Source organism: Stigmatopora nigra, unplaced genomic scaffold, assembly GCF_051989575.1.
Source record: "Stigmatopora nigra isolate UIUO_SnigA unplaced genomic scaffold, RoL_Snig_1.1 HiC_scaffold_24, whole genome shotgun sequence".
In the NCBI taxonomy this organism is placed as follows: Eukaryota; Metazoa; Chordata; class Actinopteri; order Syngnathiformes; family Syngnathidae; genus Stigmatopora; species Stigmatopora nigra.
In genome coordinates, this window is record NW_027551603.1 from 46813 (window position 1) to 60000 (window position 13188).

At 38.9% G+C, this 13188-nt stretch overlaps 2 protein-coding genes across 2 annotated transcripts in view; both read left to right on the forward strand.

The window, feature by feature from the left end:
• The window catches only part of cfap206 (cilia and flagella associated protein 206), a 40850-nt gene extending 29289 nt beyond the window's left edge, over positions 1–11561 (forward strand). The window contains exons 7-11 of the mRNA XM_077710199.1: positions 1192–1390; positions 1476–1616; positions 2608–2783; positions 5339–5473; positions 11303–11561. Of these exons, the coding sequence (XP_077566325.1) occupies positions 1192–1390; positions 1476–1616; positions 2608–2783; positions 5339–5473; positions 11303–11524 (873 nt within the window). The 3' untranslated portion in view covers positions 11525–11561. The remainder of the gene's footprint in view (positions 1–1191; positions 1391–1475; positions 1617–2607; positions 2784–5338; positions 5474–11302) is intronic.
• Positions 11562–12607: 1046 nt separating this feature from the next.
• ube2j1 (ubiquitin-conjugating enzyme E2, J1) overlaps positions 12608–13188 on the forward strand; it is a 32391-nt gene continuing 31810 nt past the window's right edge. Inside the window, exon 1 of the mRNA XM_077710201.1 lies at positions 12608–12978. Within this exon, the coding sequence (XP_077566327.1) occupies positions 12948–12978 (31 nt within the window). The 5' untranslated portion in view covers positions 12608–12947. The remainder of the gene's footprint in view (positions 12979–13188) is intronic.

The following is a 13188-nucleotide window of genomic DNA, read 5'->3' on the forward strand; positions in this document are numbered from 1 at the left end:
ATACACATACACATACACATACACATACACATACACATACACATACACATACACATACACATACACATACACATACACATACACATACACATACACATACACATACACACACACATACACACACACATACACACACACACACACACACACACACACACACACACACACACACACACACACACACACACACACACACACACACACATACACATACACATACACATACACATACACATACACATACATATACATATACACATACATATACATATACATATACATATACATATACATATACATACACATACACATATGTATACATATACACTGGACACTGTACTGATCACCGGCGGGTGATCGAAGTAAGCGACAAGGGGGACCCCAGGTACCGGCCTTACATTGGCACAATAATTCTCTGGCGGGTGATAAAGTGGAAACATTTCTCTTGCCACATTCGGCAGGGAACGAACTGCACCAGAAGTTCAAAAGAACTGAATGAACTGTGTAATGTGTTCGAATGTTGGAACTACAGTATTGTTTGTAGTTAAAAACTACAAAAGAGGGGATTATCCTGGAATGCGAGCTAATTAATCAAGTATCCGTAGGCCTGTGCACACTCACCACGGTCAGGTTTACCTGCAAAGAACATTTTTGAACAGTATGTTTATGCCAAAACAATGACGTATAGGGTAGATCTTTCATGATAGCGGCCTGTAAAAGACGTGAGATTGGCAATGACGATTTGGGTCTCGCCCTGCCTACCCAGAACCTGCTTGAGTGCGCAGTCCGTTCGAACCTCAATAAACCCACCGTATTGGACGACAAACTCATCAACTTGGCCGTACTCTTGATGTCGGATACAGAAAATGAGAACTTTGACAGATTTGTAGATGTTTGAATGCTTTAAGTTATATTAACGTGAGTACACTTCATGTAAATAAAGCACAATAAAGGTCAGTTTTACTCCTGCATTTTTTAAAACATAAGCTACCATCGTTTTATATCCCATTGAGCCGATGCGCCTCGTGCCTAGTTAAAATACAAAAATTGCACCCGCAACTCAGACAGTGCCCTTGAAGTCGGTGAGCCCTATGGGCGTGAAATAATATATTATTATTATATTACTAGTAATATTAATAAGTGAAATATTTATGTTCTCATGATTATTTTCAATGCATCATACTGTTTCAGCCATTGTTCAAGGCCCTGTCGAAACTGTGGTCGGAGCTTCAGGACGAGGCAGAGCTACTGAACATCTTCCACAACATTGCTTTCAAATTGCAATTTTTCCGAACTACTGAGGACAAGATTTTTTCCAAAGATATTTTGAACAACCTATTGGAGGGAATAGAAGTAAAAACAGACGAACAAAGAATAAACGAGCACTCAAGTATAGCTGACATCACACATTGGCCTGAAATAGCTAGTCATTTTTCAAGATTATCAGGTTCAAACTGAACATCTACTTTTTGCAGGTGAACGCATTGATCCAAGACATTTGAAGCAATACGAATGGCTCCAGCCTGAACTTACTAAAAATCTCACTGAGCTTCCATTACAATATAATGGATTTTGCTGCTATACACTTGTTAACAAAGATGGGCTTATTCTTCCAGGTAATATATTTTTAAGTTATCAATGATATTTGAACAAAGGTCCACAAAAGTGCGATGTTTAGTCACTTACAAGTGCTATTAATACTTCAGCAAGTGATTTAAGAAATATAAAAGACCCTATTTTGGACACAAATCTATCCAAGATAAACACAACATGAAAAGGCTTAATTAAATTAGATTCTACTTAGTTATATTTTTCAGCTTCTTTTGTCCCGCCCACTATAAATTCCAACAGCATATAATGTCACACTCAGAATGAGCTGTGGATTTTAGCTGTCTACTGGCATGCAATCCACAGGCGTTCTGTTCTCTTATAACTGTATGACCATTCTGCAATCGAGTGCGGTGATAAAAAGTTAAACATAATCATCAGTTCTGGTTGTCATGTTAAAACCAGAATTGCTGCAAAAAGGTAGACGTTTCTTGATGCATTGTTTTCGGTTGGAATAACTATTATATAAAAAATGTGGCTAGCAGGTCAGCCTCACAGCTCTGGAGTCCTGAGTTCAAATCCAGCTCGGTACACCTCTGTGGAGTTTGCATGTTTCCCTGGGCCTGCTTGGGTTTCCACTTGGTACTCTGGCTTCCTCCCACATTTGAAAAAATGCATGGGCACTCTAAATTGCCCCTAGGTATGGGTGTCAGTGTGCATGGTTGCCCGTCTCTTTGTGCGCTGCGATCAGGCCACCGAGTCAGGGTGTCCCCTACCTCTGGCCTGGAGTCAGCTGGGATAGGCTCAAAAAATCGGTAGATTCTTAAAATGCACTAAATAACTTTGCACCTATATTTTTAACGGAATGCTCTTTTTCCATCAATTTACAATCAGTCACAGAATTGCCAAATCACCCGATTCAACTATCTAAAGTACTCAATTGAAAGTGAAACTCTTCAGATCACTAGTTGCACTGTGTTTGTTATTAGCAATTTGTCTGGTGTATGCGGCCATTAAATTATTTACTAAACATCTTCACATGTAACATTTTGTGTTTAGGAAATCCGCACATCGGCGTGCTCAAGCACAAGGAAAAACTGTTTGTGTTCAATTCCAAAGAAGCTGCATGTAAATTTGCCCAAAACCCTGATTATTTCATAGCATTGGTGGAAGAAAAAGCAAAGAGTGTTCCTGAACTGATGAAACTTTTGAAGCTCCATCAAACTCCACCTTGTGTAAGATGACTTTTGTATGTCAGCAATTGCACTCTGTTAATATTTTCTCTGATAAAAATTGTCATTACACATGGAATCCTGTGTTCAGAACAAAGTTTATCACTATTGATATTCATATAGGCATACAGAAATGAAGAGGTAACACTTAGATTTTCACGTACAATGTCAATGGATGTTGAGAATGGTCTTGTCGTAATATCCCAAAGCTGTTTTATTATTTTATTCTTAGAAAGCCCTATTGACATGGCGTCCAAACCCTGAAAGGAGGGGTAAGCTGAAACAACTCGGATGATTGAGATTGGTCCTGTATTACGCAGCAACAAGGAAAAACAAAGGCATAATAAGATGTTTTCAAATCTCTCAGTCCATTGCCAAGGAACCTTGTAATGTACTTACATGTACAGCTTGCCGAAATTATAGAAAAAAAGCGTTTTAAGGCAACCAAAGCAAAACTTGTACTTTTTGCAGCAAATGTATGATAAATGATAATAATGCACGCATAACTAATACATTATGCTTGTCACCAAAAGGATCGACCATACGTTGCCAAAAGTTGATGTCCACGGACCAAGAACATCTTTTGGTTTATGCACCTTTAAAATAATATATCAACTTTCATCTCTTAGTTTTATAACCTTTTCACTCCAATATTACTTCATCCCTCTCTCTCTCATTATCTTTACCACTTTATCCTCACTGGCGTCACGGTGGGCGCAGGGCAAAAGGAGACAAACAATCATTCACACTCACACTCATACCCAGGGGCAATTTAGACTGTCAATGTATAACTTGGAATGTGGGAGGAAATTGAGATACCTGGAGAAAAAACACACAGACCCGGGGAGAACATGCAAACTCCAGGTGGTCCGACCTGGATCTGGACCCAGGTCCCCCACTGAGAGGGCGACGTACTAACCACTCAGCCGCCAGGCTGCCCGGAATTACTTCAATCTCCTTATATAATGCCAGTACCAGTTTTGTATTGAGACAGACCTAAAGTTGACTTAAGTCCAGTCCACCAAACACCAGAATGGTTCAGGTCACATTCATTCATCTTCATGCACCTTGGTAAGGATTGAAGGGGTTGCCAGACCCTATCCTAGCTGACTTAAGGCAAACTACATTCTAGGCTGAAATATGACCATAGTTTCGAACAAATATTTTCCTTGTATAACGAGACCAATTTTGAGATACATGACAGCCACGTGGCTGAGACGAAAGAGGCTACTTATGATAACATTGCACTGTCTTTATCACTGCATTTCCCTCTTGCAAAGATGTCTACGAGCACTGAGCAGAGCGTTGCATTTTTTAGGTACTTTGTTGTCAGACAGTGCAGAATTCTCTCTCTCGATTTCGCTCTCGCTCTCTCTCTCTATTATTTCGAACCAAATTCATCTCCTTTCAAGTTTATCGATTCAATCCAATTGCATAAGCAAAAAACACAATTAAGGTAAAAAATGTTCTTAGGTTTTAAACAAACAAGCCTCCATTCGGAAAAACAATTCCATATTAGGCGAACCAAGCGAGTATTCCCGGAGGTTGATTGATAGCCATCCGCTGGAATCAAAAACAATTTAAGAGTCCTTCACAGATTTCATTGCGAACTTGCATCTGGGTAAAGGGTCGAGGTGTATTTCCCAGTAAACTGAGGACCCGTTAATCATTCTCGTTCAACTCATTTTCAAAATTTTCATAATCCTGGACATCAATGTTATCACCAGTAGGCTGTCTAATGAGCAGATACAATCCTTGTAATTCGGAAATTGTTAGAGCTACTGTATTAACCCTAAGCCGGTCTAGCAAAAAGTGTAAGACAACACCCACACGTTGTTAAAGTATTTTAGCCAAAGCAGATATTGATATCACCCCGGTGAAGGCCAATTGTTTAAATTTACCGAAGGCCTTATCCCACCAGTCTGCCATAAGGTGGACCCTTTGTAAGAAGGTTTAATCTCAATTGAAACGCTTTCACCCTTTGCATATGGAGGATAAGACCAATATATAAGAGTTCCCTATAGTGTATGGCATTGCTCGCTGAGCAATAATCTTTCCTATCAATATTGGAGTGGTTCCCGCATTTTATTAAGTCAGAAAGCTTATCTTACCCGTCTCTTCAACGTTTCACCTGAGACCACCCTCTTACAGTGGAAAAGTAGCTCCACATAGTGCTAGTGCTTCTTCTGTACACTGCAGATTGAGCACCACCGTTGGTCCAGTCCGTTTCCTGTTGAGAAGCACAGTCTCCTTCTGCTAATCTAAATTCAATGCGTTTTCTTAAAGATTTTCCTTTTTATGCAGTCAGCCAGATGAGGGCTATCATCCAGTTCCAATCGTGGACTGAATAATGGAGTTTTGTAGGGTCTTCTAAACAGGATTTCAATATGTTGTTGTCCTGTTGAACTCGTTATGTGTAGGCAGTGATTTCATAACGATATGGAGCCTTTTGTCCATCCAGCCAATTATTTTAATGACACAATTTGGGTGCCATTATCACTATGAATCAATAAATCACACATATATATATCTACATTGACGGTTTTGCTGTTTTATAGGTGCAAGCAGGAAAGACACTACTTGGGGGTCAGTCTGAGAGCTTCACTCAAACTGATCTTCACCCATTGGTGACAAATTTTGTCAAGCCATATGAATGGAATGAGTGGGAGCTGCGAAGGTCAGCTATCAAACTGGTCAGTCGCAGTACTCTCAATTTATACTTATTATCCAGTTTTATGTAATGGGTAAACATTTAAATGTATGATGTAGAATACATGTCTGAAAGATACAGGCTCTCTAAACCAGGAGTGGCCAAATCTGGTCCTCGAGAGCCGCGGTACGCGGACGTTTGGTCGCCGGACGTTTGGTTGCCGGACGTTTGGTCCCCGTTGGTCCCCGGTCTTTTGGTCGCCAGTCAAATGATGACAGAGAGTAAGTACTGTTGAAAACAGCTCTCAACAAGAGTTGAATATATAAATATCTACCATTGATTCATGAGAGAGGTTAATATCTAAGTACTGTTTAATATCTTGAAACCAGTCAAAATTATTTTCATGAGTTTAATATCTAATGTTGATTCATGAGAGAGTTAGTTTAATATCTAAGTACTGTTTAATATACTTAGATGTTATTGTTGTTAGATATTAATGTTGTTAGATAATAATGTTGTAGGATATTAATGTTGTGTTAGATATTAATGTCCTGTTTAATATCTGAGTATATTGAATATAGTATATTAAACAGTACTTAGATATTAAACTCTCTCTCATGAATCAACAGTAGATATTGATATATTAAACTCTCATGAATATAATTTTGAGAGCTGGTTTCAACATATTAAACAGTACTTAGATATTAACCTCTCTATCTCATGAATCAACAGTAGATATTTATATATTAAACTCTTGTTGAGAGCTGTTTTTAACAGTACTTACTTTCTGTCACCATTTGACTGGCGACCAAAAGACCGGGGACCAAACGTCCGGCGACCAAACATCTGGCGACCAAACGTCTCGTCGACCAAACGTCCAGCGACCAAACGTCCGGCGACCAAATGTCCGGGTGACCAAACGTCTGGGCGACCAAACGTCCGGCCAGGAGAACAAAGCTGTATTAAGCATGCAAAGACAAACTTAAGAATTAACCTGTTAGAACTCCATGATGAACGAGGGTTGAAACCAGAAAAATTAATTCAATCGTCAATTTCGCCGTGGCTATTGGTGAAGTCATTGTTACAGACAGTGCAAATCGCCACGGTGTCATCATTCTTCATCTAGACTCAACAGGGATATACTTGAGTATAATCTTTTACAAAGTCAGTTCATACATTTCGTTTATTATTTACGGTTGGATACATCTTCTGCCATCAGGCAAACTGCCCTGACAATCTGAGACTAGTGATGCCTGTACCAATCAGCACGATCTTTGTCAAGCACTCGCTTTGACAGACAAGCATCATGCATAGCTCTACCCTTCCATGTCTCTTTCATGACTTTGTAATCTGACTGACATAGGCTATTAAAACACAGTACAGTGATCCCTCGCTACTTCGCGCTTCAGCTATCGCGTGCGCAGAGCTTGACAGATTTTTTTGGGAAAAAAAGTTAACGATATTAACTTAAAATTATAAATTACATCATCTTACAAGGTGTGGAAACAAAATATTCAATTAGAATTAGTAATTTCATCATTTTATAAATTTTAAAACACAAAAAATGCACGTATGCGCAAAGCACCATGGGGGATCACGGCAGCATCACGGCCGCATCACAGGCATAAACGCGCAAGCTGATTGCTCACTGAATGTACTCGACTCCCCATTGGCCCATTCACCACGGAAGCCCAAGGTTCTCCTGATGTCCATTCTCAGTCCACGCTTATCTCGTGCTGTACAGTACGCTTCTCGCCAAGTTAAGCGCAAAGGTTTTGTGAAGCCCTTCGTGATGCCTCCCAAACGCTCTCCATCCATCTAGTGAGCCGAAGGCTGTCAGGCTGGCTCGGTTGGTGCAGACCGAAGGCTTCTCAGACATGACGGCTGATGAGATTACAAATCTCATCGACTGTCACTCAGACCCACTGACAGAGGAGGACCTACAGGAGATGACCAAGTCGGCGAGTGAGGAGTCTGCTGCCGACGACGAGGGTGACGAAGCTAACGAAGGTGGCCTTACTTAGCATAATTTGCAGGACCTCTTCAATACTACCAAAGACCTCCAAAGAAAGGCCAAAGAAATGGACGATAACATGGTGAAGGCAGTCGAGTTCAGCAATCGCATCGATGAGGTCATTGCTGTTTACAGGCACATCCTCACCGACCAAAAAAAAACAACGTTCACAACTCCCCATAACAATGTTTCTTACGCGCCAAAGAACTGCGGGAGATCCATCCGGACTGCTATAATGTTTTTTAATTTCTGCTATGATGTTTTGGAATTTCTGAATTTTCTGAATAAAAGTTTCCATTTATTACATTTGCAGGGATTTTTTTGTATGCACCAACATAACACCTGCATTCTAATGTGGGATAAAACACCTGAATGAACAGCATAGTAGCCTGGTGGTGGTTTTGTGCACGTGTTATACATTTCTATAAGCGTTTTTGATTTCTCCCGCCTACTTGGCGGATATGCAGCTAATGCGGTGGGGTCCGGTCCCCATTAACCGCGATAAGCGAGGGATCACTGTACACAAGTTATTATTTTGCTTGCACTATCTTACCAACGTTATCACAAATAAAAAATACCTTTGCATGAATACAAAATCCAAGATATTGTATCCAACTCTTTGCCATCAAGAAGCCACTATCAAAACGGGGGAGACTCTGGAACTTTCGAGAAACTTGTCTGCCTTTTTCTCTCGCTTAAAGTTGCACTGACTAAATTAATTAAATCTTTATTTGTTAAAGATGAAAGCAGAGTTTATGTGTGAATTGTGGTTTTTACATGATGTGCCAAACGCACCGTGTGGCAGATTGGTTGTAAGGTAGGACACCTTTCCACATCATTTACAAACGTCATGCCAGGAATAATTTCCGCCAGCAAGTTTCCAGGGGTTACCCCGGAACACTTTTATTTTCTGTCGTGACGGGAATTATAAAAAATCCACCCATTCTTAAATAAATAAATAAACTTTGCTTTCAGCCTTAACAAATAAATGGATGTGTGTGCACCTGGAAACTGGCCGGCGGAAATTCTTCCGAAAGTGACGTTTGTAAGTGACGTGGAAAGGGCTCCTACCTTACAACTACATTGGGTCAGCGCGACCAGCACAATCGTGACAAAGTCCTCCCGTCACGACAGGCAGAAAAAAGTGAATGAATGAGTGAATGTTTTATGTTAACATTCTCACGCTGCGTTTGTCCAAACCGTGTATCGTAAAGAGTTGCATTTTTTTATGGTGACCAGACTCAGCTGTAGTATCTGAATAGACGAGTGATTAAATTAATTTACCTTCTCCAAGTGTGTAAACTCAAGCTTTGAGCATTTGCAAGGATTATTGATGAGCAATGTTCCCTCTAATTTTTTGATTGTCTGGGCAGAAATACAACCTCCCTGAGCACACTGAGTACAGTGTGAGCAACATTATCGTTGCTCGCTATGGGCTTACACCAGTATCACACCTGCCATCAGCAGGTGCATGTCTACTACACAAATTATTTAGTAATGATAAAATGTAATGATTATTGTGTATGAAGGGGCGGACCGGCCAATGAGTGGTTCGCGCGTCGGCCTCACAGCTCTGGGGTCCTGGGTTCAAATCCAGGTCAGTCCACCTGTGTTGAATTTGCATATTCTCTCTGGGCCTGCGTGGGTTTTCTCTGAGTACTCTGGTTTCCTCCCACAACCCAAAAAGATGCATCGTAGGCTGTTTGGACACTACAATTGCCCCTAGGTATTGGTCTGAGTGCTTTGCTGTCCTTCTCCATGTGCCCTGCGTTCGGCTGGCCACCGATACACGGTGTCCCCCACCCCTGGCTCAAAGTCAGCAGGGCTAGGCTGCACCAGAAAATAAAGTAAAGAAAATAAAAAGTATAAAGTGTAAAGTAAAAAGGAACGTATTAAGAAATATTAAAATGTATTTAAAAAAAAGATAGAAGGGCCGTAAAAACGAAAAACAGAAGAGTCAACAGTTACTGCCACTGGCTGCCGCGTGAATGGCGCCATCATGGGGGAAAAAAAGGTTGGATTTTATTCTGTGCACTCCATATGATGAGAGTAGTGCGCAATTGTGCACCCGCACAGCTTAGAAGGAACATTCGATGAGTACAGACGCTCCCCTACTTCCGAACGAGTTACGTTCCGAGCACTTGTTCATAAGTGTAAATTGTTCAAATTAAAATGGAGTCAGTGCTATATTTTGTACTATAATTTATGTTTAAGGCCTATATAAGTATATTGAAGGTTTATATACATGCATTTGTATGTTTAAGGCTTGTATAAGTAACCAGCATTGGTTTGTACTAACAAAAACATTTAATAACATGGAGACAATACATGCAGTACTGTATACATACATTAGAGAGATGGACAGAGATTTACTAGAAACTGGCCAAAAGAAACTAACTAATGGCGATTGCACAGTTTTCTTCTTTTTTTCATCATAAATGTGGTAGCACTGTATAGCATCATTCAATTGATTTGCAACCATTGTGCAACGTTCAATATTTGGGTCCTGCTGCTCAATCTTTCTGTTTATAAATGGTACTGACGGTCGAACGATTCACATTGTATTCCCGTGCAATGCTCACCACTTTCTCCGCGCATCAAGCTTCTTTATTATTGCAACTTTCGTTTCAAATGAAATGACTTGCCTCTTCCTTGCACCTTCCTCACTAGAAGCCTTTTGCTTTTCACCAACCACATTGAATAATGGATGCACGAGATATTTAATGATAAAAATGAAACTGGTTCTTTGCGCACTGGAGATACGCCACGCACTTACGCAACTTACGCACTGCAACAAACTGGACAGAGGAACGTGGATGCTGGGTGAGCTGAGCTCTCACAGTGCCAGGTGTCGGTATTATTGGCGGAAAGAAGTTCTACTCGGAAAAAGACGCGCAATACAAAATCAATCTTACGAACATTTTTTGACATAAACGCAATTTGCAGACATGTTCGTATGTACCGTTGTTTGTAAGTTGAATGTTCATAAGTAGGGCAGCGTCTGTATGCCTGACCACAAATATGTTAACTTGCTGCTCTTTTTTGATATTCTTAAGCATTTCACTCTGCAATTGGCCGTTTCATTCCCACAGTGCTTCACCACTAATACTTCATTTTAACCGAAGCTCTCTCCAGAATATTGATGTTTTATTTCACTTTTCAGGGTCCTGATGAAAGAGAATTCTATTTTGATATATTCATCTGTTAGGTACATTCAAAGTTATACTTTAATATAATATAATATATGGAAGACATCGGAGTGCATATCCAGCTATTCTTGCAAGAAGAGAATCCATCCTGACTCGTCCTCGTCACAGATGATTCTAAAGAACCGAATTCTCTGCGGCCCATTTAGTTGCATTCGAATGACATATTTTAAAACTTTTTCCATACTTAAGGCACACCGGATTATAAGGCGCACTGTATTATAAGGCGCCCTGCCTATTTTGGAGAAAATTGAAGACTTTTAAGTGTGCCTTATAGTCGTGAAAATACGATAATTGCTATTGACTTCCAGGTATGAACTACACAGTCACCTCTAGAGCCAGCCATTGTTGATGTTGATGTTCAGGGAGATGGACAACCATGCAAACTCACATACATACCTAGGGGTAATTTTGCGTGTCCAATCAGCCTACCCTGCATGTTTTTGGAATGTGGGAGGAAACCGGAGTGACAGTTTTTTTCTTACATTTACTACCCACGTTTGAAAGCAGTCACTCTCATTCCAGCACACATGTAAAAACACAGACTCAACACTCCTTGGGGGACGATTCGACTGAGGTTGTTGTCTATTCAAAAAAGCATAATTAAATAATTTCATTCTTGTTAAATAACCCTGTACTGTGACTGTTATAGGCTGATCTTCAGACAACAATCACACACTCAACTCAAACCCACCTGAGCCATATGAGACGGGAAAATGCCACTCAAACTTGGCTCCCCAAGGAGGTTGGTTGTCAAAGTAAAAGAGATGGTGAAACAGGTGTGCCCAAACCTCAGATATTCTTGGCAGGACTGAGAGGATGCAGAGATGGGCGCATGGAAAAAATAAACTTGACTAGATCTATTAATGAATAAATTAGATTTTACTGAATAAAAACAAAAACATCTTGCATCTTTGTTGTTTGACTCATTTTTGATAGCATTTCAACCCACTGGTCACAAATGTGACCATAAAAATGGAATTAAAAAACTGGTTTGGATGATTTATGTCTAAGTTCTGGAAAGAAAAGAAATATATAATGCATACCTGTTAACCTTGGTAAAACATAAAACAGTTGAGAATGCCAATTTAATAAAAGCTGGAAAACGGACTAAAACATTTATTTTCTGAACCGCTTACCCTCCCAAAAGTCATGGGGTGTGCTGGAGCTTATCCCAGCGAATGACTATAGTCAACAGGCAGAGGACACCCTTAATTGGTGTTCAGCCAATCACCAATAGAATTTAATGACTGATTTTTGTTGGTTCATAAAATAAATCTCTGTATCTTCATCAGGATTTTGTCTAATATATATGAATATATATTGGATTGGATAACTTTATTCATCCCGTATTCAGGAGATTTCGTTGTCACAGTAGCAAGAGGGTGAGAATGCAGAAATAGGAACGATATTTTAGATTTTTTGTAGATCGGTAATAAGTAAGTTAATTAATAAACCCTTTTATACACACACACACACACACACACACACATATATATATATATATATATATATATATATATATATATATATATATATATATATATATATATATATATATATATATATATATATATATATATATATATATATATATATATATATATATATATATATATATATATATATATATATATATATATATATATATATATATATATATATATATATATATATATATATATATATATATATATATATATATATATATATATATATATATATATATATATATATATATATATATATATATATATATATATATATATATATATATATATATATATATATATATATATATATATATATATATATATAAGATTCAACAAAGATAATTGCACATTTTTTGGTTCTCTAAAAAATAATGATACCAAAGGTAAATAAGGTATTTCAAATGCAAGGTGCCCGTCATCGATGAAGCATTTTTATTTCTACATTTTATTTATGTTTGAGGCTCGTAACCCGGAAGTATACCTTTTAATGTGTCGCAACTCCGCACGGACTTCGTCTCAAGTTTGACCTCACAAAAACAACAGACAGACTTTAAATACAGCCATGGCCGATTATATGTGATATTAAACAAGAACTCCTCGGCCATATCTTTGTGACATCTAGATTTAACCTAAATACAGGAGAAACTGATCGACCACTATTTCAAGAGCTGTGGATGAACAGTAACCAGTGCTAGCCAACTAGCTAATTTCGGAAAACCCGAATGTAGGTGCACTATTGGAAGTAGTGAACCAAAAGCCCAACAAGGACGGCATATCTCTTTCAAGTGTCTGAAGAGTTTTACAATGGAGAGTAAATATAACCTCAAGAGTCCTGGTAAGTTTGGTCATAGTTCACGTGTACCCAGTGCACTACTTCACTGTTTTCTTTCATGACATGTTTTCTTGACAATAATCAACACTTTAGTATTTTTTTTTATTCTCCCTTTATAACTGTGTTGTGTTTTACTGTTTTTAATCAGATTATACACATACATGTCGTAATTGCGAATATTATAGGTCGTAGTACACGTCAGCGAACGGTACA